General features: G+C 40.0%; 1 protein-coding gene across 6 annotated transcripts in view; it reads left to right on the top strand.

The window, feature by feature from the left end:
• ANAPC10 (anaphase promoting complex subunit 10) overlaps positions 1-27234 on the top strand; it is a 58007-nt gene that overhangs the window by 6677 nt on the left and 24096 nt on the right. For 5 of the 6 annotated variants that reach the window (XM_036312742.1, XM_036312741.1, XM_036312743.1 and 2 more), the window contains exon 4: positions 16307-16427. In XM_036312742.1, the coding sequence (XP_036168635.1) occupies positions 16307-16427 (121 nt within the window). Of the gene's footprint in view, positions 1-16306; positions 16428-18259; positions 18312-27234 lie in introns of those variants that run through there. The other variant, XM_036312746.1, reaches the window with a different exon arrangement.

Genomic DNA, 27234 nt, shown 5'->3' with positions numbered 1-27234 from the left:
AAATGCACTTAACTCTGCATTTGATAAGTTTTAGGCATTATTTTTCTGCTACTAGAATGTGTTTAAAGTTTACTCCATCATATCCTTTATGAATTCTTTATGATACACAGTTCCTATTTCATAAATATTTTTCAGATATACTTTTCAATATGATTTATTTCAGAAAAATATGCTTTGCTTGTGACCCAATACAATAACTAAATGCATGGCATTAAGTACACCTGGAGTGACTTCCATTTGGAAAAAAATATTTTAACTTAGACATTTTTAGTTTTGAAATGCTTTTTTGTGGAAAAGGAAACCGGCCATATATATATGTTTGTCAATTGCTTTGAATTTACTGATTTAGATGAAAATCGTTAAGTTTGTTATCTTGCACCATTTACTAGTATGCCATCTGTTTTTAGTTTGTTTTTATCTTCCTACATTACGGATTAGCCAATTTCTTATGGAAAAGCCAGATAGTAAATATTTTAGGCCTTGTGGATTATCTGGCCTCTGTTATAACTACTCAGTTATTCTATTATAGCATGATGTGCCAACTCCTGTCTTAGAGTATTAAATATGTATACCCAGGAATAAAAACAGCAGCTAATATATTTTTTAAAAACTTAACATAGCAAATACCTTGGTAAATGTCTTCCCCACTTACCCATTCATTTTATTTAACCTTTACAGCTATTTTTAACCCTTATTTTGTAGTTTCAGAGATGTATAAATTAAGTAGCTTGCCCAACGTCACACAACAAGTAAGTGAAAGGATTGCTATTTGAACATAAATACTTTGACCAGAGAGCCTGCACTTTTAACTATTATACAGTATAGCCTAGGGCAGGGGTTGGCAAACTTTTTGACTCGAGGGCCACAATGGGTTCTTAAACTGGACCGGAGGGCCAGAACAAAAGCATGGATGGAGTGTTTGTGTGAACTAATATAAATTCAAAGTAAACATCATTACATAAAAGGGTACGGTCTTTTTTTTTTTTTTAGTTTTATTTATTTCAAACAGGCCGGATCCAGCCCGCGGGCCGTAGTTTGCCCACGGCTGGCCTTGGGTAAATTGTTTCTTTGTGACATCAAAGGCTGTTGCTTAAAAGTTGTATCATGAGTATCCTAATTTAATTGTATTATATTAGAACTAGTGGCCTGGTGCATGAATTTGTGCACATTGAAAGGAAATTAATTAGAAGAAATATTTTAATGTCGCCATTCACCCTTTCTCTGTAAGTGTCAACCAAATTCATAGTCGACAATGACAGATCGAAACACACACTTATCTATCTATCTATCTATCTATTGATAAACTTGCTTAATTAGACTTGCTTTCTGATTTAGCTAAACTCTTTCCAGCCCTGTGAAGCACCCCAGCTTCTTTTTTAAGTAATTGTCAGCAACACAGCAGTAAATATCAACACGAAGTGATTATTATTGTAGATCACGCAGGGAGAACAAAGGTGAAATATTTAACTGTAGCAGTGTTTGACTATATTCTGTGCAGTGAGAAAACCTGAAGTCATTTTCAAGTTCCACCATTTCTTACTTCTTTTAGGTGGGGTCAAGTTTCTAAACTTTCTAAATCTCCATTTTCCGGCTAATGAAAAGAAAATAAGATTCTACCAAGTCTCCTATCTACCTACTTCAGGACTTCTGTGAGGATCAAATGAGATGAGGCATGTGAAAACGCTTCACAGACATTTGGTTAAAGTTTAAAATGTTTGCACGTGGGTATAAAGCAAGTCATGTTCCTGGGTTGAAGAAACTCCAAGGAGGATAGTCACTAGGTAGAGGTAGCTGGGCATTGCTACGTGACGTCATTACCTGGTGCCTACAATGACTGTTTCTGGGCTGGGCTGGGCTGTGGGCCACATTTTGAACCGTGGGGTCTTGGCAGTGTCGGCTGCTATTTGGTGGGGTGTCGCTTCAGGGTAGTGATGGGGCCTGTGTCCCACTTGGAGGGAGCCGAGTGTTGCTTTGTGGGTGCCAGATCCACGGTGCCATTTATCGTTAAATGGCCTGTCGCTAGGGAGAGGAAGCTAGGCATTGCTATGTGATGTCATTACCCAGTGCCTACAGCCACCTTTTCCGGGCAGGGCTGTGGGCCGCGTTTTGCACCATGGGGTCTCGGCAGTGTCAGCTGCGATTGGATGGGCTGTCACTCCGGGGTGGTGGCAGGGCCTGTATTCCACTTGAGTGTTGCTTTGTCGGCGCCCGGTCCTCAGTGCTGTTTCTCTGTAAATGGCCAGTGCGCATCAGGGCAGCTCCTGCATTGAGTGTCTGCTGGGAGCCGGTCCATGCTTGCTGTTTCAAGGGACCTGGCATATATTGCATACTGTTCTTAATATGTTTGCTCACCTTCTTGGCACTATGTGTTTTAACCAACGTCACCTCTCTGAGAAAGGTTGTTTCCCCAGGTAGGGATTTTCCCCTGAAGTTAGGGAGGGAATAAAACCCCTTAACTAAGTGCCAGGCGGGTAATTAATCACTTTAACTACAAACAATCATGCTTAAGCTACATAATCTTTACTTCCTGGAATGGAGATAAGAAACGCCCTAACCTTTGGAATAGAGATTGATAGGATTGGAATCAACTGGTATAAATACAGATGTAACAAGACAACAGGACACAGAACCTAGACACAGAACCTACACAGAACCTAGAGACAGAAGAACTTCGCTGGAGAGAACATGGCAAAAGATCCTGGACAGAAACTGGCCACAGAACCTAGAGACAGAACCTAGTGAGAGAACATGGCAAAAGATCCTGGACAGAAACTGGACACGGAACCTAGAGACAGAACCTAGGGAGAGAACATGGCAAAAGATCCTGGACAGAAACTGGACACGGAACCTAGAGACAGAACCTAGGGAGAGAACATGGCAAAAGATCCTGGACAGAACCTGGCTACAGAACTTGGTTGGAGAACCTAGACAGAACCTGGCTGAAGAACCTGGCTACCGAACCTGGCTGGAGATCCTAACCAGAACTTCGCTGGAGATCCTGACCAGAACTTGGCTAGAGATCCTGGCTAGGCTGCTGATCAACTGAACGCTGTCTCCGTGTCATTCTGTCTTTGCCGACTCCGTCCACACCTTTGGGGACCCCTGGACTTGCTGGGGTTGGACCCCAGCAGGTGTCTGCCTCCTGGTAGCCAGTGCGTGTCATAGTGACCAGTCAGATGGTTGGGCACTTAGCATATTAGCCTTTTATATATATAGATAGCAGTGTTTTTTCCGAAAATACAGTTTTATACAGAAGGCTAATGTATTGAATAAATAATAATAAAAAAACTTTATTAAAATGATGAAGAACAGAAGAATATTAAGAAAAAGAATGAAAAGTTCTGTTGGCTTACTTTGTTTTAAAGAGAAAGGTTGATAGATTAAACTTTAGATAAATAAAAAATAAATAAATGAAAAGGTCAGTATTTCCTAGGATCTACTTGAATGAGAATATTGATTGCCATAAGTGCCATTGTTATTTAAAACTAGAGGCCTGGCGCACGATTAAATCGTGTGTGGTTAGGATCCCTAGGCCTAGCTGCAGTCAGGGCCATGTCCGCCACCCAGCGTCGCTCCTCCATCTCCGTGGCCCCTGCCCTGTGAACCTCCAAGCTCACAGCCCCCGCCCTGTGAGGCTCCTTGGCCTCAGCCGCCCAAGCCCCGCAACACTCCTCTGCCGCCCCATGAAGCTTCACGCTAATATCTCCCGTCCTGCGAGGCTCCTCAGCCTCTCTACTGCCCACGCCCTGCGATGCTCTTCCACCTCAGCAGCCCCGCAAAGCTCCACACTCACAGCCCTGCTCCACCTCCACCGTCCTGCGACGTGCCACGCTCCCCGCCCCCACCCTGCTCCTCTGCCTCAGCCACCCCCGCGAAGCTCCACGCTAACAGCTCCCACCCCACGAGGCTCCGGGCGGCCAGGGGTCCACAGCTCCCACTCCCTCAGCTCCTTAGCCTGCTGTTTGGTCATCCGTCCGGTCGTGACGGCACCTGGCTTTTTATATATATTAGGATACTTTGAACAAAAAGTACTTTATAAATTTAATAGAATCATATACACACCAACATATGTTTAAACCAAATCATACTAATTAATTTTCCCTCCTCCCCAAATTTTAGACTGTCCATAACTTTTTTATTTTATAAATTTTTAAAGTTTTAGGTTCTTAAAAAATATTAGTTAACAGATGAACACTGGGACCCATTATATCATCACACTGCAGTTTTAGCACTTAGACATCTTTGTAAAAAACATTTGTGCAATGACTGAATAGTTTATTGCATTTTCCCCTTATTTTTTAAAAGTAGAGCAAATGGAAAAAAATCAAAGAGCTGATGCCATTTAAAAAATAATAGGTACTAAGCTGAATAACTTAAGACAATTGTGATTATGTTAGAAATCATTAACCTAAACCAGATATTATTGGACCTTACTAGTTAGCTACATACTGACTCTGAATGGAAACAAATGAAAGGAAATATTAGAAATTGGTGGTCAAAGATTATGACTAAATATAAAACACGTGGTGTAATTTAGGATTAGGTAAATTTTTAACCTCTTAGGGAGCCAACTTTTATATTTCCATTATGTAAGCTCAGTGTTCTACTTTCTTCTATTTGATTTTCTATATGTTTTTTATTAATATACTAGAGGCCCGGTGCATGAAATTCATGCACGGGGGTGTGTGTCCCTCAATCCAGCCTGTACCCTCTCCAATCTGGGACCCCTTGGGAGATCGTCTGACTGCTGGTTTATCCACAAGGATCAGGCCTAAACTGGCAGTCGGACATCCCTCTCACAATCCAGGTCTGCTGGCTCCTAACCGCTCACCTGCCTGATTGCCCCTTGCCACTTCTGCCTGCCAAACTGATTGCCCCCTAACTGCTCCCCTGCCAGCATGATCACCCCCAACTGCCCTCCCCTGCCGGCCCGATCACTCCTAACTGCCCTCCCCTCCTGGCCCGATTGCCCCCAGCTGGCCTCCTCTGCAGGCCCCATTGCCCCCAACTGCCCTTCCCTGCTGGCCTGATTGCCCACAACTGCCCTCCCCTGTCATGACCCACCTCGTCCATGCGAGACAGCGGAGAGGCTGGGACTGGCCTCCTCCGCACCATGCAGAGCCGTGGGACCTCCAGGCCCGACGGTGCAGAGTGGCCACCGGGCCCTGCCTCCGCTGTGTGCGCAGCCATCTTGTGCGACGCCACCTAGGCTTTTATTATATAGGACTAGAGGCCAGGTTATCTGTGCACTGGTGGGGTCCATTGGCCTGGCCTGTGGGGACCAGCCAAAACCGGCAGTCTTAAATCCCCCGAGGGATATAGTAGTGCTGAAGCAGCAGGCGGCCGGGGAGGAGCCTGAGCCGGGGCACTGCGCTGCTCCCACTCATCCTGGCCCTGCTGTGCCTGCTGCTGCCACAGCTCTGTAGGCTCGCTGCTGCTCCGCTGCAGTCTCTGTGGGCCTGTCCTAGGGCGATATCAGCGCGCCCATGACTGAGAAGCGGCCATTGGCTTGCGCCCAATGAGTCCTGATGCCAGTCCAGATCCGGGTCCTGGTCTGAATGGGGGAGGGGTGCCCAGGGGGAGTGCCCATGGGAGAGGCTCTGGCGCCACAGCTGCGCTTACCAGCCATGAACCCAGCGTGTGGCGCCCATTGGTCACCTGAGCGGTGCTCCCACTGTGGGAGCGCATTGACCACCAGAGGGAAGCTCCTACGTTGAGCATCTGCCCCCTGGTGGTCAGTGCGCATCATAGCTACTGGTCGAGTAGTCATTTGGTTGTTTAGGCTTTTATATATACATATAGATTATGCAGTAAAGAAAGGACTTTCTGTATTGAAAAAAAGTGTTACATGTAAGCTTGAAAGAAGTTCAGTTTGGACTTTATATTTTGTTAAGATAAAATATTTAACTCCTTAGATATTCTCCCCTTTACAGAGAAAATAAGCAACTCTTATTTCTTGTAGTAGTTTCTCAGCTAGTTGAGTGAGATTTTAGAAATAGTTTGTATTAATGATGTGTCAAGGTGGATGTGTAGTGCACAAATACAAAGTAGCATTTTCTTTTAGATCCCATTGCAGCTTTAAATCAGGGGCAAGTTCTTTCCTTGGCCTGGGTGAGAACTCTATAAGGAGCAGGTATGACATTTTGGGTAACATATACAGTTCTCTGTTCATTTCAAATAGCAAAAGGTAGATTTAAAATGAAAACATTCAGCCCTAGCTGAAGTGAAAGCTTCAGACTTGCTTTAGTTTCTTGTAAGGTTTCTTTTCTACCTAAGGTTGAGTCTGTTGTAAATGGAATAAGAAAGCTGTGGTTTGCTTGTCTTTCCCCACCTCACTTATTTAGCTACTCCCATATTCTTTTTTAAAAATATGTTTTTATTAACTTGAGAGAGAGAGCGAGAGCGAGAGCGAGAGCGAGAGCGAGAGCGAGAGCGAGAGCGAGAGAAAGAAAGAAAGAAAGAAAGAAAGAAAGAAAGAAAGAAAGAAAGAAAGAAAGAAAGAAACATCAATCCATTGCATCCCGACTGGGGATGGTATCTGAAACCTGGGTATGTGCCCTGACTGGGTATTGAAGCGGCAACCTTTCAGTGCATGGGACAACACTCAACCAACTGAGCCACACACTGGCCAGGGCTTCTCCTATATTCTTAACTAATTTCTGAACTCTTTAGGCCTGCTGGTATGGAAGTGGAGAAGGAAAATCCATAATTGCCCATTCTCTCTTGGTGATCTAGCATTGGAGCTCCCTGTGTGTGACTACATGTCTAAAGTTAACTGTATCTTATGCATGCTTTTGTGGTTGAGAGAATCTGCTTCCAGTCACTTAATGGTGCTGTGGGTGATTCACCTGCAACTCCCTTGGTGAGGATGCATTAATCATTTGCTCCTTCCTCAATTCTGAGGCCTTTGTGGACACCTCCAGCTTCCTGCTGAGGATTGTTTATCCTTACTAGCCAGAAACTAATATAACCCTTTAGGTTAGCAGGTTGATGAAGTTCCCTTCCACTCTTAGTGTATTTACACTTTTTTAAAATGAATACTATTAGATTTTCTCAGATGCTGTTTCTGTATCTAATTATATGACCATATGATTTCTCTTCTTTGGTCTGTTGAGATGGTCAATTTTAATGATTTCTTTTATTGTAAAATACACATACCATTTATCACTTTCAAGCATATAGTTCAGTGGCAATAAGTACATTCTTATTGTTTTACACCTGTTACCATGTCTAGAATTTTTCATTATCCCAGACTGAAACAATAACTCCCTATACTTTTCTTCACCCAACCTCTGATCACCACTGTTACACTTTTCTGTCTGTTTATTCTGTTTGATTTGTTAATTGGTTAATTTATTTTTTAATCCTCACCCAAGAATATTTTTCCCCCAATTATTTTTTAGAGATAGTGGAAGAGAGGGAAGAGGGGAAGAGAGGGAGAAACATCAACATGAGAGAGACACATCGCATGTGCTCTGACCAGGGCCAGATCAAACCTGCAACTGAGCCATGTGCCCTTGACCGGGAATTGAACCCGTGACCCTTTGGTCTGTAGGCTGATGCTCTAACCACTGAGCAGCCAGTCAGGGCTCTGTCTGTTTATTTTTTATATCTATCAATTTTGGCCATTTGACATCTTCTTTGGAGAAATGTCTATTCAAGTTCTTTACCCATTTTTGAGTTGCTTTTTTGTTTTCTTACTGTTGAGTTTTGGAATTCTTTATTCTGGATATTAATTTCTTATCAAATATGATTTTTAAATGTGTTATCCCATTCTGTGGGTTGCCTTTTTACAAAAGTTTTTCATTTTTATAAACTCCAATTTATTATTTACGCTCCTTGTGGCTTTGGTATTATATCTCATTGACTGGTTGTAATTGTTCTATTTTATTATTAGTTGTTGTTAATCCCTTACTGTGCCTTATTTATAAATTAAACTTTATCATAGGTATGAGACTCCAATTACATATGAATCTGCTTTATACTGTCTCATAGACCACTGATATTGTATTCATTTTAATGAGGGATGAGAGCTTTTTGTTTTTTATACTTCTCTTTGGAGAGTTTCTATAGCTATATGATTGTATTCACTGTCTCTGCAATGATTAAGCTGCTATTAATCCCATTCAATAAATTTCTTATTTCAGATTTCTTTTTCATATCCAGAAATTCCATTTGGTTTTTTAAATATCTTTCATCTCTTCCCATTTTCATGTTTTCTTTTAATTTTTTTAACAGATTTATGGCAGACTGGATTTTTCAGAGTGCTCACAACATTATTACCTATTGCACATGCTCACCTACAACTTTGCTACTCTCTAATCAAGAGATGGCATCATTGTGTCTCCCCTGAAACTGGTTGGGTCTTGGCAGATTTCTTGCCTAAGAGTATGGATGTATGATACTGTTATTTCTGAGGTTGGGTCATAAAAAGCAATACAAATTCTTCCTTGTTCTCTCTCATGTTATTCTCTCCCATGGTGTCCATTTACCATGCTGTGAGAAAACCCACATCAAATGAAGAAGCCTATAAAGAAATGAGCCAAAGCCTATGGCCTCAGCTGAGAACCAGCATCAACTTGCCAGCCATATTAATGAGCCATCTTGGAAGCAGGTTCTTCAGATCTCAAGTCAGGTTGCCACACCTGACGCTCTATGGAGCCTTCCCTTCTGAGCCCTGCCCAAATTCAGATTCATAGAGAAAGTAATGACTATTTTTTAAAGGCACTAAGCTTTGAGGTGGTTTATTATACACCTACAGGTAGATATTTGTATTTTTAAGTCCTTATTTTTTAATTCCATTATCTTTTATTTTTTTTTTATATTGGCCTTTATTGACTGATTTTTCCTTATTATGGTTCACATTTTTCTGGTTCTTTGTGGTAATTTTTTATTGGATGTTGTTGAGTGCTGTTTTTTTTTTTTGTTTTGTTATTTGTTTCTTTGTTTTTTTTTTGTTTTTTTTTTGTTTTTTTTGTTTTTTTTTTAAATTAAATCTTTATTGTTCAGATTATTACATTTGTTCCTCTTTTTTTTCCCCCCATAACTCCCCTCCTCCCAGTTCCCGCCCCACCCTCCGCCCTCACTCCCCACCCACTGTCCTCATCTATAGGTGCACGATTTTTGTCCAGTCTCTTCCCGCATCTCCCACACCCCTTTCCCCCCCAAGAATAGTCAGTCCATTCCCTTTCTATGTCCCTGATTCTATTATAATCACCAGTTCATTCTGTTCATCAGATTATTTATTCACTTGATTCTTAGATTCACTTGTTGATAGATGCATATTTGTTGTTCATAATTTGTATCTTTACCTTTTTCTTCCTCTTCCTCTTCTTAAAGGATACCTTTCAGCATTTCATATAATCCTGGTTTGGTGGCGATGAACTCCTTTAGCTTTTCCTTATCTGTGAAGCTCTTTATCTGACCTTCAATTCTGAATGATAGCTTTGCTGGATAAAGTAATCTTGGTTGTAGGTTCTTGGTATTCATCACTTTGAATATTTCTTGCCACTCCCTTCTGGCCTGCAAAGTTTCTGTTGAGAAATCAGCTGACAGTCGTATGGGTATTCCCTTGTAGGTAACTGAGTTTCTTTCTCTTGCTGTTTTTAAGATTCTCTCTTTATCTTTTGCTCTTGGCATTTTAATTATGATGTGTCTTGGTGTGGTCCTCTTTGGATTCCTTTTGTTTGGGGTTCTCCGCGCTTCTTGGACCTGTAAGTCCATTTCTTTCACCAGGTGGGGGAAGTTTTCTGTCATTATTTCTTCAAATAGGTTTTCAATATCTTGCTCTCTCTCATCTTCTGGCACCCCTATAATTCTGATGTTGGTACGCTTGAAGCTGTCCCAGAGGCTCCTTACACTATCCTCGCATTTTTGGATTCTTTTTTCATTTTGCTTTTCCGGTTGGGTGTTTTTTGCTTCCTCGCATTTCAAATCATTGACTTGATTCTTGCGCTCCTCTGGTCTGCTGTCGGGAGTCTGTATAATATTCGTTATTTCAGTCCGTGTATGCTTAATTTCTAGTTGGTTCCCCAATATAAGATCGAGGGTCTCATTAGTTTTCTTGTAGATCTCATTAAGTTTATCGGCGGCTTCTAAACAGTTCTTGAGAGACCTTAAAAGTGTGGTTCTGAACTCTATATCTTCCATTGACAATTTTGTCCTGTTTCTTTGTCTCCGCATTTTGTTATGCTTCCTTGGTGCACCCCCTAGTGGTCTTTGTTCCCAGTCTTATAGTTAAATCTTGATTGTTGTAGCTAATTCCAGGGAGGGTTTGACCTCCAGGCCAAGTGGCTATGAGAATCAGCTGTGTCTGCGGTGAGAGAACTTCTGTCCTCTAGGGAGGTGCTAATCTAGCCTTTGCTTGAGGCTATCCGGCAAATGCCTGTGTGCAGGGCTTGGGTGGGGCGGGTCGCACAGGATCAACAGGGTGGGCCGGAGAGAGCAGTTATGGAGGCTCTCAGTCCTGTCCCCAGGGGCTCTGCCTCTCTGAGTCCCAGCACCCGCTGCAAAGCTCAGAGAGAAAGCTGCACTCGCTCTGACCGAAGCCAGACAGTCCCGCCTCTCCCGTTTGAGTCTGGGTCCCTAAAGACTCGCCCGGATCTGGAGCTCAGAGTCTGCGACTCCCTCCCGATTGAAAACGCCAACCCGCCCTCCGCCGCCAGCCCGCTCCGCGCACTCCGCACCTCAGAATTTGACTTCAGCACTGCGCCTCCTCTGAGTGTCCGTATGCGTTTCTCTTTCCTCCTAGTTGTAGGACTTCCACTCAGCCAGCGTTCCTGTGGTTCTGGGTGATGTCCCTTCCGGTTTTTGGTTTCACTTTTGAAGTAGTTGTTCAAAGCAGCAAACTCCGGCGTTAACCTATGCCGCCATCTTGGTTCTCCCTTGTTTCTTTGTTTTTAAAGAGGATTGGACTTTGTTCTGGCAGGCAGTTAAGTTAGTTAAAAATCAATTTGACCTTTTTGAGGCTTGATTTTTAAGCCTCTTTATAGTGAATCTAGAGCACCCTTTACTCTAAGGTGGGGGTAGCAAACTTTTTGTAATAAAATAGGTGGTGTTATCAGTGGGGCGACGCCTGAACAAGAATTTCCTGAGGCCCCCATGGGAGGGTAAGGTATCGTGGAAAGCTTTATTGATGATGTAAAATTAAGGGAGCTCCTCTCCAAGGCTCCATCTCCCTCCGTTTCTCATGAAAAAATTCTTTAGCAGGGCAAGAGTTAAGGCCATTGCCCAGAGTCTTCGCTCCATATTAAAGCACAGACCAGTCCAGGAACCAGCTGACTTAGCTTGCGTTCCCAGCTGCAGTCCATTGTGTGTGAGATCCCCATGGCCATGGGCTGTGAGGCTGCTTAGACCACATGGCAGGTTAGTACATGGATGGGGGCGGGCCACGGAGCAAGAGAGTGCAAGGGAGCAGGAGCATAAGAGAGAGAAAGTTTATTTGTCTGGGGATTATAACTGGGAGCTCATCCAATTAACTCTTCAGGATTTCACGTGCTTGCAATGGCTCTGCCTCTGTAGCCAGCTATCTTTTTCCCAGGTTAGACTGACAGACAAGCACTTTCCCTATGTCACACCAACTTCACAGTGCATGTGCCCATCTCCCCCTTTGTTGGAGCCCTTCCACCATGATTTGCAGAGAATGGACTGGTGACCATGGGGAGTGTGAAGCTGCCCAGAGGACCATGCTTATAATGTCTGGCTTCCCCTTTGCTCTCCTTCCATTATCAGTATTAACTAGCTGCTTATGACAGTAACAATAGTGCTTTAGGCCTTGCAAGCCATATTTTAGGCTCCTCCAGCTGCTCAACTTGGCCATTGTAGTGCAAAAGCAGCTGTGGACAGTATGTAATGGAGTAGGTATTGCTTTGTTTCAATATAAGTTTATTTTTTTATTTATTTAATATATTTTATTGATTTTTTACAGAGAGGAAGGGAGATGGATAGAGAGTTCAAAACATCAATGAGAGAAACATCCTCAGCTGCCTCCTGCACACTCCCTACTGGGGATGTGCCTGCAACCAAGGTTCATGCCCTTGACCAGAATCTTCCCTGGGACCCTTCAGTCTGTAGACCAACGCTCTATCCACTGAGCCAAACCAGTTAGGGCAATATAAGTTTATTTATAAAAATAAATGGCAGGCCCCATTTAGCCTGTGTGTAGTTTGCTGATGATCCCTACTCTAGGGCATCAGTTCTCCAAATTTTTGGTTTTAGCACCACTCTAACTATTTTGGTTTTTGGTTTTAAACTTTGAACCTCAAGAGTTTGTAGTTACTCTTAATATAGTATAGTCATATAGAGTACAAAATCTGGCTCTTTGAAAAATTCCTAGATGTGTAAATGAAGACTAGTAGCTTAACTTGATCTGAGTTTCAGTTTCCTTATCTGTAATGTGGGCATAACAGGAATGAGAACTTCTAGTAACAGAGCTATTTTTTCTTCTTTAATATGTTTTTATTGATTTCAGAGAGAGAGGGAGAAAGGGGAGAGGGAGAAAGAGATAGAAACATTAATCAGTTGCCTCCTGCACACCCCTTACTGGGGATTGAGCCTGCAACCTGGACATGTGCCCTGACTGGGAATTGAACCGTGACCTCCTGGTTCATGGGAATGATGCTCACCCTGCTGAGCTACACTGGCCAGGCTAGTAACAGAGCTTTTATTTTTTATTCATTTATTATTAAAATATGCATATTTTAGAGAGGAAGCGAGAGGGAAAGAGAGATAGAAACAGTGATTAGAAAGAATCCTTGATTGGCTCTCTCCTGCATGCCCTACACTGGTGATCAAGCCCACAACCCAGGCATGTGCCCTGATTGAGAATCAAACCATGACCTCCCAGTTCATAGGTCAACACTCAACCACTGAGCCACATCAGCCAGGCAGTAACAGAGCTTTTTTTTCTTTTCTTTATTGATTAAGGTATTATTGATGTGCCCTTATCCCCCCATTGCCCCCACTCATGCCCTCATCCCTGTGGTGTCTGTGTCCATTGGTTAGGCTTATATGCATGCATACAAGTCCTTTGATTGATCTCTGCCCTTTACTCCCGCCCTCCCCTACCTTCCCTCTGAGGTTTGATGGTTTGGTCAATGCTTCTCTGTCTCTGGATCTGTTTTTGTTCACCAGTTTATGTTGTTCATTATATTCCACAAATGAGTGAGATCATGTGATATTTATTTTTCTCTGACTGGCTTATTTCACGTAGCAAAATACTCTCCAGTTCCATCCATGCTGTTGCAAATGGTAAGAATTCCTTCTTTTTTACAGCAGTGTAGTATTCCATTGTGTAGATATACCACAGTTTTTTAATCCACTCATCTGTTGATGGGCACTTAGGCTGTTTCCAAATCTTAGCTATGGTAAATTTTGCTGCTATGAACATAGAGGTGCATATATCCTTTCTAATTGGTGTTTCTAGTTTCTTGGGATGTATTCCTAGAAGTGGGATACAGAGCTTTTAATAACAGTGTTTTAAACAAGGTGGAAATTTATTTCTTCTACCTCTTCATATTAGAGGATCCTGGCAGTCCAGGAGTGGGATGGCAGCCCACAGTATCTTGTAGACCCAGATTCCTTCTCTTTCCATTCCACTGTTCTTAGCTCATGGATTCTATCCTCCAAGTTGCATCATGTCTATATCCCAGGCAGTAGGAAGGAGTAGGTGGGAACGGTAAAGGGGGTATGTCTTCCTCTTAAACTTTCTTTATTTCACTCAGTCATTCCGTTTAAATCTTACTGGTCATAACTTAGTCTCATGGTCATACCTAGTTTTAAGGGAACCTGGGGAATAAAGCCTTTTAGCTGGATGTTATGAAGAAAAAAAGGTAAAGGGGCCGTTAGGTTGGAAACTAGGAGTGTTTGTCACTAATCTCTTCTGTTGAAATTTCATGGGTTCCAAATCAATTGAGAAATTATTCAAGAGTTATAGCAGGTGGAGACTAAAACATCATTCTTATAAAACTGACAAAGCTGATGTTAGAAAGGGGCTTATATCTGCAGTCAAGTGTTTTCCTAATATTGAACCCTAGAATTACACAGACTTACCCATCCAGTTAAGAAAGTAATAGACCAGGTAGAGCCTGTCCCTATTAAATGTTTGCTTCCTGCCAGCAGCTCTTTCTCAGCAGAAAGAGAATTGAGAGAGGGAATAGAGAGAGGCTGTGAGTGTTACTTATGTCATCAGAAATGAGTAAGTGTTACCCTCTGCCTTCTCCTTTCCTATAATACCTTATCCTAAGAGTTTAGCAGGGTGCCTGGAGTAATTAAAGCATTCAGTTTATGGTGATTATTATTATAGTGATGATTTAAGCAGTTTGAGTAGCTGATAGTATTTCTCAGAACCTATGCATTTAACCTTCCCACATGCACTGCTATTTTAAATTCACCATGAGATAAATCCTATCCTATATAATAAGAGGCTAATATGCAAATCGACCGAATGGTGGAACAACCGGTTGCTGTGATGTGCACTGACTACCAGGGGGCAGACGCTCAATGCAGGAGCTGCCCCTGGTGGTCAGTGTGCTCTCACAGAGGAAGCGCCGCTCAGCCAGAAGCTGGGCTCATGGCTGGCAAGTGCAGAGGCGGTGGTGGGAGCCTCTCCTGCCTCTGCAGCAGTGCTAAGTGTGTCAGTCCGACATCACCTGAGGTTTCCCGGACTGTGAGAGGGCGTGGGCTGGGCTGAGGGACCCTCCCAAGTGCATGAATGTTGTGCACCGGGCCTCTAGTTTATAAACAATTTAAAAAGGCTTTACAGGTACCTTTTAGAGAAATAATTTTAAACTTTTGATGAGGTCACAATTTCCTTTGCAAAGTTAATGAATCAATGTATATAGCATAAATTACGTATATGATTTCTGGAGATACGTGGGCCTTAGGATAACATCCTATGGTGTAGATAAAATTTAAAGAAGTGTAAATACCTGCATATTACTATAAACTGTCATCAATGACTGTTGAATGAGGTAAGTACAATTTGTGAGTAGGAAGGTGATAGTTTAAGATCAAGTGAGGCAGACACACATTTGAACTTCTACCATGCTCACCTACTAGCTTTTCAACATTAACATATTATTAACCTGAGTATTATTGTGTCTTTTTAAATCAGTGAAATGAAGGTGATAATAGCTCCCATATCACAAAGTTGAGGAGAACATAAGTTAATACACTTAAACCATTACTTCTGGGCCGGATAGGGTATTCACTTGCTATTTGCTGCTGTTGCTGTTGTTTTTACAGTGATTAATGTTATTGTTATTCTTTGCCTTTCTAACATCACCCTGATTATCTTATAGGTTCCAGTGCCTAAGTTGTCCTGGATTTTATAACTTGGAGATAAAATTATTCTTCCTTTATATCTATTTTCATTATTTTTAAAGCAGTCCTTAAGAATAATCTTCATGATTTTGATCTTTCTAAGAAAGACCTTTCACTGCCTGCTTATGGCTCGTCAGGGAGAAAGTCTTTTGTGTGCCCTTCAGAATTTCCCCTTCTTCCTTTGCTTCCTCTCATGTCTCCTCCCTAGCTCTGCAGAAACAGAAAGATGTCAGTTTGATACCTCTGGCCTCTTTTTAAAACCTGGTAATGGTATTTATCCTGTCAGCAGTTCCTGGGTATTTAGCGTTTTACATCTTCATCTGTCTTTATTATTTGCGGGAAAGTCCTTAACTTTCCCCATTCCTTTCTGATGAATAGCTTGGTCTACAGAAGTTTGGTCCCCTCTCTAAGAGTTACAGATCCCCTGCTGTTTTTATAGGTTGACTTTTGACACAGACTACTTCTGTTCAAGGAGCTCATTGTTGTTAAGTTAGTGCCAGTTTATACCAGAACTTAACTTTTAAAGCACATTTAAATGGACTTCTTAGTGTGGTTTTTTGTATGTGTTGATGTTTAAAATTGTCTAATTTTTTTTCTAAGGACCCAAATAACACATGCTAATTGTTAAAAATTTAAAAAAACATAGATAAAGAAGAATATAAATATCTCCCATAGTTCCATGCCACCAAAATAGTCACTTTCAAATCGTTTTTGTATGATTCTGTTTTGGCTTAACTGTTCCTTCTTTGCTCACATCTTGTTCTTGACTTTGCTCTAGATAAGCAATGTCTGTATATAAGTAAAATGTGTGTCTATAATTTTTACATGTTCTTAATTTTCATAATTGTTAAAAGTAAAGAACATCGAAACTTTTGATTTAGATACTCGTTTTAGCAAACAATGATTTTTAAAATAAGAAGATAAGATGTTTTGGATATAATCTTTCCATATGATAAAGGTCATGTTTTTATCTTATTGATTTTAGAAGAAAAACAACAGTGAAGACATTATGTATTTATGCGGATTACAAATCTGATGAAAGCTATACTCCAAGCAAGATCTCAGTCAGAGTAGGAAATAATTTCCATAACCTTCAAGAAATTCGGGTATGTTTTCAAATTTTAAAATGTGTACGTATCAGTCAGGCTCTTTAGAGGATAGTCATGTTTGATATTTAGTTAGAGGGATTAAAATGTTAATACAGGGGTGGGCAAAAGTAGAGAAACAGTCATTTGTATGGAAAATAATACAATAATAAATAATAACATAAGAATATTGTGTTTCACTTATTCACAATTGTAAACCTACTTTTGCCTACTACTGTATTTAAAATAAAATTGTTGCTATTTAAGAATTTTTTTCATATTTTATAATATTAAAAAATTTTTTTTGAATTCTAGTGGTCACTTTTATTTTTTCTCAATACTTTATTATGGAAATTTTCAGACATAAAGAAAAGGGGAAGACTTTTACAGTGAATTCTAATATGCTCGCCTCCTAGATTCTATAATTGCTAATGTTTTGCTATATTTGCTTTATAATAATCTGTCAATCCATCTAATTTTTATATACATATCAAAATGTCAAAGTAAGTTCAGGTATCTATAAATATTGCAAATACTTAAGCATGATATATGATAACTGGAGTTATTACTATTTGCTTAGGTTCATTTTTTTAAGGTAAAATTTATATAAATTTTGCTCAAATCTTAAGTATAATATTTGGTAAGTTTTAGCAAATGCATTTATCTGTGTAATACTAACTCCTATTAAGATATAGAACAATTCCATTACCCCAGAAAATTCCCTCATGTCCTTTCTGAATCTCCATTTCCATTTTACCCTCAGAAGTAACTGTTCTGATTTTGTTTATGTTTATATATATTCATTCATTCATTCATTCTATAGATCATTTTGTCTGTTCTAGATAGAATGTCATATAAGTTGAATCAGACAGGGTGTAACTTTTATGTTTCATTCAGCCTTAAGTTTTTCAGGATTCATCCATGTTGTTGCACGTATCATTACTTCATTCTTTTTTATTCCTGAGTTGTATTGTAGTTCATTGTTTGAATATATTGTAGTTTATTTTTCCTCTGTATGACTTTTTGAAGCTATCAGGACAGTGCTTTTGTGACCTGATATTTTTTTAGTTTTAAAATATTTACATTTGAGATATTTTCAATGATTTTGAATTGCATACTTGTGAAGTTCTGGACCTTAGCATTGTTTCTTGTGAGAAAAATAATTGAACTCAAATAATCATTAAAAGCTTTAAATTCATTGGTTCTGGGGGATCTGGGAAGCACCTGTGATTTTTGAAAGACTTCCAGTTAACTTGTTGGCCCCTAGACTCTTATTTGACTTGTTTATATTAAGACCCTGTCTCTCACTTTGTATTAATCACATGAATGGGTCATCATATTGAGAAATCGTTTGGGATCAGAATTGCTTTGTTTTGGTTTAAAGCGAAAGATTTGTCATATAATTGCTCAGGCAGGTTGAAATATGTGAAGCACTGGAAATACTAGTAAAGTTTTGCTTCGATATATGTGGTATATATTTGAAATGTTCGCTAGATGTCACTGTTGTCTTTTAAGTACTAGTCTCATATCCAGGATAAGTTCAAGGCCTGAAATAGTTCTTAGTTGTAAGTACTAGGTTTTCCTAAAGAATATATATATTTACCAAAAGTTCCTTGATACATTTTGGAAATGTACATCTTCATATATGATTTCTATATTTATGTGTTAAATATATGTTTTGTATTTTGTTGTAAACTGGAGAAACTTTGACATTTGGGCCATTGTGGAATACTTTTAATCTGGTTTTTGCTTCTGTTATATCAATTAAGTCCTAAAACATTAGCCATATAGAATAAAGGCTCTTTTAGGTAGTATCTTAATTTTATTCTAAGTGTGTTTATATTTCTGTATAGTGACCACATAGCCCCATGAGACCAGTAATACTAAATATTACCAGGTGATAATGTAAGTTGTTTTCCTGAAAAACTTAATGAACATACTGCTTTTCTGCCACAGTTCTCACTAAGGAACCATAATTCTTATATTTTGCTTTAAAATATTAGTGCTGCCTTTGCAGTTCATGATATAAAGGGTACTTCATCTTTTAATTATACATCTTTATATGTGATTTATTCTGTTTACCTTTTCCCCTTTATAAGTTGAAGAAATAAGTATCTCATAGCATTTTGTTTTTAAGGGAATATAAGCAGATCGTGATTTTATTTCTTACATTACTCTCTATAAGATCTAAATTGTTATTTTTAAAAATCTTTACTTCTTCTACTCAGATAGTAAGTGATTAAAATAATGTGAAATTTGAGGTTTTAGAGCCATCATTTTATTAATTATAGGACTGATTTAACTGAGTGGAAAATCCAACTAAACCTTTATATTTTTCCATGGATGTTTGCCCACTCGAGGGTGTAGTGTGTATTAGAGTGTTTTAATAGGTTTTCCTTTTTTACTAGAAATTATGGGTTTGTTTACTTGAAACACTCTAAAAACCTATTTTCTGTAATTTTATTATTGATTTGAGTAGCAAATAAAAATTTTTAGTTCAGAGTGAAAACAGCTATTGGCTATCCTGTTTATCCAAAAATTACTCTTTCTCTGTCATGTCTTCCTTCATTTCAGTTCTGAAGCGTGACTTTATATCTAGATCTTTGTTACCTTTGTTGAAAAATCTCCACGAAGAGATGAGGCCCTTCCTTTACTATTCTAGAATGCATATGTTAACTTCTAGACATGAGGAGAGACTTAAAATGGAAGTTAAGTTTATATTCTCTGCTTAATGGCTACAAGATACTACAGCTGGCTTTGGCCAAATAGAACATTTTTGTCACCAAAGTTAAATTTAATTATGCTGTTCATTCTACTTTCTTTTTTCTCTCTCAAATTGTAAACCAACAACCTAAGAACATTTTATAAGATGTTTATAATATATTGCTTTTACACAAGAGACTATTTCTAAATAGAAGTGAGATTTAACACTCATTTAACTTGAGTCTTAATGTCATTATCTTTTTAGAATACTTTCTAAATCAGAAAGTATTTAGAATACTTTCTAAAAATTTAGAATACTTTCTAAAAATATTTCCATTGTGTTACTTTTAAGCAATAGGTTATGTTCATGTGTTCAAAATGTTACTTAAGAGAAGTTTTCAAATAAAGATGTACATGCTTTTTAAACCTTTACATTTTAGCATTATGTTTTGGTTTAATGTTCTTTTCGTTTGCTCTCAGAAGAGAAAATATATGTGAAGGAAATTATTTTTTTATTTAGATTGAGGAATCAAATCATACTATATTGTACATTTGACCATTTTAACATTTTAGAGGACATCCCCAGCTAAAGTCCAATAAAATTTAAAGTCCTTATCAATTTGCTGATAATTACAGTCATCCCCAACCCCCAATCCACAGATGCTCAAGTCCCTTATATAGAAGCCTCGTGCATGAAATTCGTGCATGGGTAGAGTCCCTAGGCCTGGCCAACAATCAGGGCCGATCTGTGGAGCAACCAGCGGGGTGATTGGGGGGCCCCCGCTGACACCCACCTTGGCTAGCCTGGTGCTGCCTACTCGCCAGTCCCGCCCCCCACTGCTACCACTGGTCGCCCCTCTCTGAGGGGCGATCAGGGGAGGGGGGCCCACTGGCACCCACCTTGGCTGGCCTGTGGGCTGGGGGAAGCTCCTGTGTTGAGTGTCTGCCCCCTGGTGGTCAGTGCTTGTCATAGCGACCGGTCATTCCACTGGTCATTCCACCGGTCAGTCGATTTGCATATTAGGCTTTTATTATATAGGATGGTACAGTATTTGCATATAACCTATGTACATCCTCCTATATACTTTATTTTTATATATTTTTAAATTTTTATTGTTGATAGTTTTAAAGAAGTCACCCAATTACCCCAACCCCCTCTATCGTCCTCCCAGCCCCTGCCCCACCCCAGGCTTTCACTACACTGTTGTCTGTATCCATTGGTTATGCATATAATCCTCCTGTATACTTTATATCATCTCTAGAATACATATAATACTTAATACAATGTAAATGCTATGTAAATAGCTGTCACTGTGTTGCTTAGGGAATAATGACAAGGCAGAAATGCTGTACATGTTCAGTATAAAAGCAACCGTCCTAGGCCTCACTACATAGTACATGTTAGCAACACGGTAACATCCCCCCCCCCCCAAGTGTTTCAATCATGGTTGGTTGAATCTGCAGATGTAGAACTCCCAGATACAGAGAACTGACTATATTTTTATTTTTAAAAACTATTGTAGAAACATTTGTAATTAAATATAAATCTAAAGTGGTTTATTAGACATATAGTCACAGCTCTCAAAATTATTTCTATACAGTTCTGTGAAAAACAACTTGTTAAATAAAGTTAAGCAGATATTTTCAGCATATGTGAAAGTTGTCCTTTGGTTCATTGTTAGCATTTTGCTTCTAAAATTTGTCATCAAAGTTTATCCTTTTGTCACAAAAGGATAAAATATTGATGGAGGGCAAGATTGAACACTTAACTGAATTTTAAACCTTGATTTCATCTTCAGATAATAAAGCTGTTACCAAGTGATTTTTAAAAAAGAAGTGGCTTGGGCAAGTCTTCAGTGTTAAGAGAGATATAATGATATTTTTCCTTTCTTTCATGTAGACAAGCCTTTTGGCTCTCTACCTTGTGTATTAAATCAGTGGCCTGGCTATGGGAGTCCATATATGGTATTTTGACAGAAGTGGTTAATAAGTCAGCTCTTCTATTAAAATAACATTTACTATTATAACTTGAATTCCATTAATGTGTGTGGTAGAATAAGAAGATGTAGACAAAGGCTCTGACTCTATTAATTGATTTTAAAATTTATATTCTTATGAGGGGCCTCTTTTAAACAACTTGATATAAAGTGGGATGATTTAGACAGTATCTACAAACATATATTGGTTTGAGCGTTTAATTTATTGGATCTTTGGAAAAAATGCTTTTTTATTGAATTTAGCTAAAAGAAAATAATTATAAAAATTAGTTTTTATAGCCCTGGCCAGGTGGCTCAGTTGGTTGGAGCGTTGTCCTGTACACCAAAAAAGATTATGGGTTTGATTTCCGGTCAGGACACATACTTAAGTTGTGGGTTTGATCCCTAGTCAGGTCGTGTATGGGAAACAGCTGATTGATGTTTCTCTCTCATAATCGATCTTTCTCTCTCTCCCCCACTCCCTTTCTCTCTAAAACTAAATAATAAAATAACAACACATCCTTGGGTGAGGATTTTAAAAAATTAGTTTTCATAACTAACTTTAGAATATCTTTGAAATGAATAGAGAATGTTTTGGTGTGATACACATAATTTTTAGGCCACAAATGTTATTCTCTCTTATCCCTCTCTTAAAAGTAACATATGCAATTAAAAATTATTCATAATTATATACAATACTTATTTCCAAAATAGAATTGAGATAACTAAGCATGTGGGCTATATTTTCTTTTAAAACTGAATTATTTTGCAAAATAGAATATCATATATTTTTATGAGAGAAATATTCCTGTATATCTTATGGTTCTTTTAGACCACAAACTTAGGCTACCGATTTTTAAAGAGATGTTGTCTGGCATTTCCATACAAGACAGATTTTGTGTTTTATTTGGTAAATATTTATTTCCATACAAGACAGATTCGTGTTTTATTTGGTAAATATTTATTTAGGGCCTGCTAAGTGCCTGATACTGTGTTAGGACCGGGGATACAGCAAAGTCATTGTTTCTGCCCTTAAGGCAGGCAAATAAATATCAACAATTACAGTAGTAAATATAGGGGGCTATGGGAACACATGGAATATTAGAGAAAAAGTTTAAAAAGTTTTACTAAAAGAGTTGATGGTTCATCTGAATCTTAAGGATAAATGTAAAGCCTGCTCAGGTGGATAATAAAGTGGAGGCGTTCTAAAAGGGGGCACAGAGCACATGCAGGTCTGGAAGCCTGAGCATGTGGCATGATAGAACTGTGAGTAATTAAATATGCCTGGAAGATGGGTGGGTGGGAGGGAGTGGCAAAAAAGATGAGAGAAATATTTATTCATTCAGCACATTTATTGTGATGGTACTATGGCCTCTGTATATAGGAGCTTACATTCTCGGAGGGAATAAATATATAATTGTTACAGTGAAAATATATATAGGCAAAAGTCAGATTGTGCTTATTGTCAGACTTCTAGGGAGTTTAGACTTTAAATGAGGAAGCCATTGGTAAAATTTAATCTTGGGAATGCTGGGGCTGGAGCAATGTGAAGACCAGGTAGGTAATATCCAGGTGAGAATTATGAGGATTTTACTAAGTCCGTCAGTTGAACTAAGTTGGGTTCAAGAGAAAACGATGTATATGAAGGAGAATCAAAAGATTTGTGACTGTTTGTACTTGGGGTATAATTGAAGTATGGGTTGGGGGTTCAAGTAGGTAGAAGGGGACATCTAGAATTCTTCAGAGGCTTGGCAACTGTTTTAATGTTGCCACTAATCAGAAATGGAATAGAAAGTTAAGGAACATTGTGGTGGGGACGGAGAGAAAGGTTAAGCTAATGAGGTTAGTTTTGTCACGGATTTTTGGTATCTTTTTAGAGGGAGGGCTTTTCAGTGGATAGTCAGGTATATGGTTCTGAATCTGAGGAAAGAAGTCTAGGTTAGAGGTGTAGATTTGGGAATCAGGGTGTAATTAGAAGCGTAGTTGTGAGTTTTGATTCATTCAGGGAGTGTGTATAACAGAAAAGAGTGCCAGGGTTGGAACCGTGAAAATGCTAATATTCAAGGATTGGTTAGAAAAACATTATCCAATGAAAAAAGCTGAATGGGAGGTGGGGATAGGTAGAAGAGGGTAAAGGGGGATAAATGGTTCCCGAAGGAGACTTGACTTGGGGTGGTGAACACACAGTACAATATGCAGATGTATTATGGAATTGTACACTTGAAACCTATGTAATTTTATTAACCAATATCACCAAATAAATTCAATGAAAATTAAAAAAGTAAATAAATAAAACAAAATGCATCCCCCCAAAAAGGAAAGAAAAAAGCTGAGAAGAACTGCCAGAGATAAGAAAATCAAGAAAAGGTGATGTCACAGAAGCTGTGAGTGGTCAGGAGAATCGAGTTAGGGACTGAAACTTTTTCTTCATAAGCCTCTGTTACATATGTTTTAATAGGAACTTTATTTAATGCAGTTCTGAATTAAGGTAGTTCTTGCAAGTAGCTTAATCACTCTTTGGAGTAATAGTTTCTAAATTTATAGATTTGAGACTAATGAAATTATTTGTTTTAATAGCAGGAATTCCAACTTTTCCTACCATAGTATTTGTGCCAAGTAAGAAGATTCTGAAGGGGATTCTTGTTTCATAATGCCTCGCATTGGGAGGTTTTGTACTGCTGATGCGTACTTAAGTAAACTTTGAAGTTGATGAGGTTTCTTTTCAAGAGCATCGTGCTGTAAGGTCGCTTTTTAGTACTCTTTCACAGCACTTATGGAAGAACTGCACTGTTCCTAGTAGACAGTGTGAGAGTAGTAACAGCCAAGGGCAAAGAAAACAAAAACGGGGGTGTGGGAGCAAAGGGGGAATAAAGACACATATGTAATACCTTAATCAATAAAGAAAAAACAACAACATCAACAAAAAAGAAAACAAAAACAAATGAAAAAACTTGTTATTTAACCATGTGGTGGGTTATAAGGCAATAGAAATATGTACTTACAAAAGGGAAAACAAGGTGGTTTTAGAGATACAGATTATAAAAAAAAAAAAAGTCTGCTGAGCAAGTATGGCCAGTGAGCAGGGCAGGGGTGGGCACTTGGCTGAGAACCTAGCACAGTGCTGGAAACAGTAGCTACTTAAAGATACACCAACAGTCAACCAGTAGGCTGCCACTGACCATGCTTGTTTAGTTTGCTTCAAAAAGATGCCAGACAGCCCAGTTTCTCCCCATATGAGTCTGAGTCCCCAGAGTCTCGCCTGGAACTGGAGTTTAGAGCAATCAGGAGCTTGTATCTCTCTCCTGATTGAAAAAGGCAACAGCGTATCTAGTTGCCAGCCCGTTTCTGCGTGTGCCTCTCTACCTCAGCACTTCCGCACCTCCTACCAGTTTCAGTGTGCTTTTCTCTTTCCTTCTAGTTGTAGAATTTACACTCAGTCAGCCTCCCCGTGGTTCTGGATGATATCTGTTTTGTCTTTTAGTTGTAGTTTTGATGTCGTTGTGCGGGGTAGCAAGTACAGGTGTGTACCTCTGCCACCATCTTGGTTCCTCCGCTCGGTATTTGTCTTTTTGTGACTGGCTTATTTCATTTAGCACAATTTCCTCAAGGTTCATTTAGGTTGAAGCATGTGACAGAATTTCTTTCCTTTTTAAGGCTAAATAATATTCCATTGTATGTACAAGTATAATATACCACATCATGTTTATCCATTCATATGTTGGTAGACACTTGGGTTGTTTCCATCTCTTGATCACTGTGAATAATGATGCCATGAACACGGGTGTGCGGAATTGCTTTGAAACCCTGCTTTCAGTTCTTTTGGATGTATATCCGGGAGTGAGATTGCAGGATCATATGGCAGTTCTATTTTTAATATTTTGCCTTTCTCAGAAATATGACTTACAAGAAGTAGGCAAATTATCAGCAAGACTTGATGCAGATAGATAGTGACATGGAACTGAAGTTTTGGTTTTTTTTAAAGTTTTATTTAAACATTTAAATAAGTGTGAGGAAAGGATGGGAAAGAGAGAGAGAAACATCAGTGATGAGGGAGAATCATTGATCAGCTGCTTCCTGCATGCCCCCTACTAGGGATGGAGCCCACAACCCAGGCATGTGCCCTGACCAGGAATTGAAATTGCAGCCTCCTGGTTCATAGGTCGATGCTCAACCACTGAGCAACACCAGCCGGGCCAAACTGAAGTTTTAAAGTTAGAAGGATATGAAGTACAAGATATGGGAAGAGGTAGGATGGTGTGGAATGAATAGAGGGATGTAAGGACAAAGACATAATCAGGAAGGGAAAAATAGAGTTGAACAGGTTGCCCCCATATTCTTCATTTACTGACCTCTCTGATACCCAGTTTTCTTTTTTCCTGGGTTCCTGTGGGTATATAAACTCTTCCTATAGAAACTGTTGAGTGAATCTTTATTCATGGCAGCTAAAATGGCCCTGATTAGAACAGTAGTGGCAGCAGAAAGAGCTGCAGCAAGTCTTGCTGAAAACCACCTGCTGAAAAATTGTATCATAATATTAAAGAATATCTTATTAGAAGTGAGTCCACTCAGGACCTTCTTTTTTTTTTTTCCTTAGCCTCTTATTTTATACTAGAGGCCCAATGCACAAAAATTTGTGCACTTAGGAGGGATGGGGGGCCTGTGCCCGGCCTGTGCCCTCTCGCAGTCTGGGACCCCTCAGGAATGACCACCTGCTGGCTTAGGCCCGCGCCCCAGGGGATTGGGCCTGAAATGGCAATCAGATATCCCTCTGGCAGCCCGGCAGCCCTCGGGGGATGTCCACTTGCCAGCGGGGAGCAGGCCTAAACTGCAATCGGACATCCTTAGCGCTGCTGAGGAGGCAGGAGAGACTCCCACCACCACCACTGTACTGGCAGCCATCAGCCTGGCTTGTGGCTGAGCAGAGCTCCTCCCATGTGAGAGTGCCCTGACCACCAGAGGGCAGCTCCTGCATTGAGCGTCTGCCCTCTGGTGGTCAGTGTATGTCATAGTGACCAGTCATTCCCAGTCCTTCTGCTGTTAGGGTCAGTTTGCATATTACCCTTTTACTATATAGGATAGAGGGCTGGTGCATGGGTGGGGGCCGGCTGGTTTGCCCTGAAGGGTGTCCCGGATCAGGGTGGGGGTCCTGCTTGGGTGCCTGGCTAGCCTGGGTGAGGGGCTGATGGCTGTTTGAAGCTGGTCACACCCCCTTCAGGGCGGGGGTCCCCACTGGGGTGCCTGGCCAGTCTGGGTGAGGGGCTGAGGGCCGTTTTCAGGCTGGTGGGTGACTGAAGCTCCCAGCCTCTCCTTTTTTCTTTTTTTCTTTTTTTTATTCTGGGGTTTATTTACCTTCTATGGCTGTCACTGGAACTGAGCGCCAGCTTTAGCTCTGAGGCTCGGCTCCAGCTCTGACACCTCGGCTGCTGAAAGCACGTATCTGGGTTTGTTTGGCTTCTATAATTGAAACACTGTGCAGCTCCAGCGCTGAGGCCCGGCTGGCTGAAAGCAGGTTTCTGGGGTTTGTTTAGCTTCTATAATTGCAATATTGTTTCTTAGAGTGCAGCTCAGAGGCTGGCAGCGGCAGTCAGGGAACTGTGGCTTCCTCCATCACTGGAGCAAGCAAGCCTCCTGTTCGCTTCAGCTGCCTGGCTGCCGGCCGCCATCTTTTTGGCAGTTAATTTGCATATCCTGCTGATTAGCCAATGGGAAGCGTGTTGGAGGTATGGCTAATTACCATCTTTGTCTATTATTAGATAGGGTGTGGTAAATGAAGAATTAGTCATATCCAAAGATGAGAGGCAAATAGTTGATTTTCTTTCTTTTTTTTTTGTTTGTTTTTTTTTCTTTTTTCTTTTTGTTTTTTTTTAAATTAAATCTTTATTGTTCAGATTATTACATTTGTTCCTCTTTTTCCCCCCCATAACTCCCCTCCTCTGAGTTCCCGCCCCACCCTCCACCCTCTCTCCCCACCCACTGTCCTCATCCATAGGTGCATGATATTTGTCCAGTCTCTTCCTGCATTTCCCACACCCCTTTCCCCCCCAAGAATAGTCAGTCCATTCCCTTTCTATGTCCCTGATTCTATTATGATCACCAGATTATTTATTCACTTGATTCTTAGATTCCCTTGTTGATAGATGCATGTTTGT

This window comes from Myotis myotis, unplaced genomic scaffold (genome assembly GCF_014108235.1).
Source record: "Myotis myotis isolate mMyoMyo1 unplaced genomic scaffold, mMyoMyo1.p scaffold_m19_p_6, whole genome shotgun sequence".
Taxonomy (NCBI): Eukaryota; Metazoa; Chordata; class Mammalia; order Chiroptera; family Vespertilionidae; genus Myotis; species Myotis myotis.
This window is presented reverse-complemented; position numbering and strand designations above follow the sequence as displayed.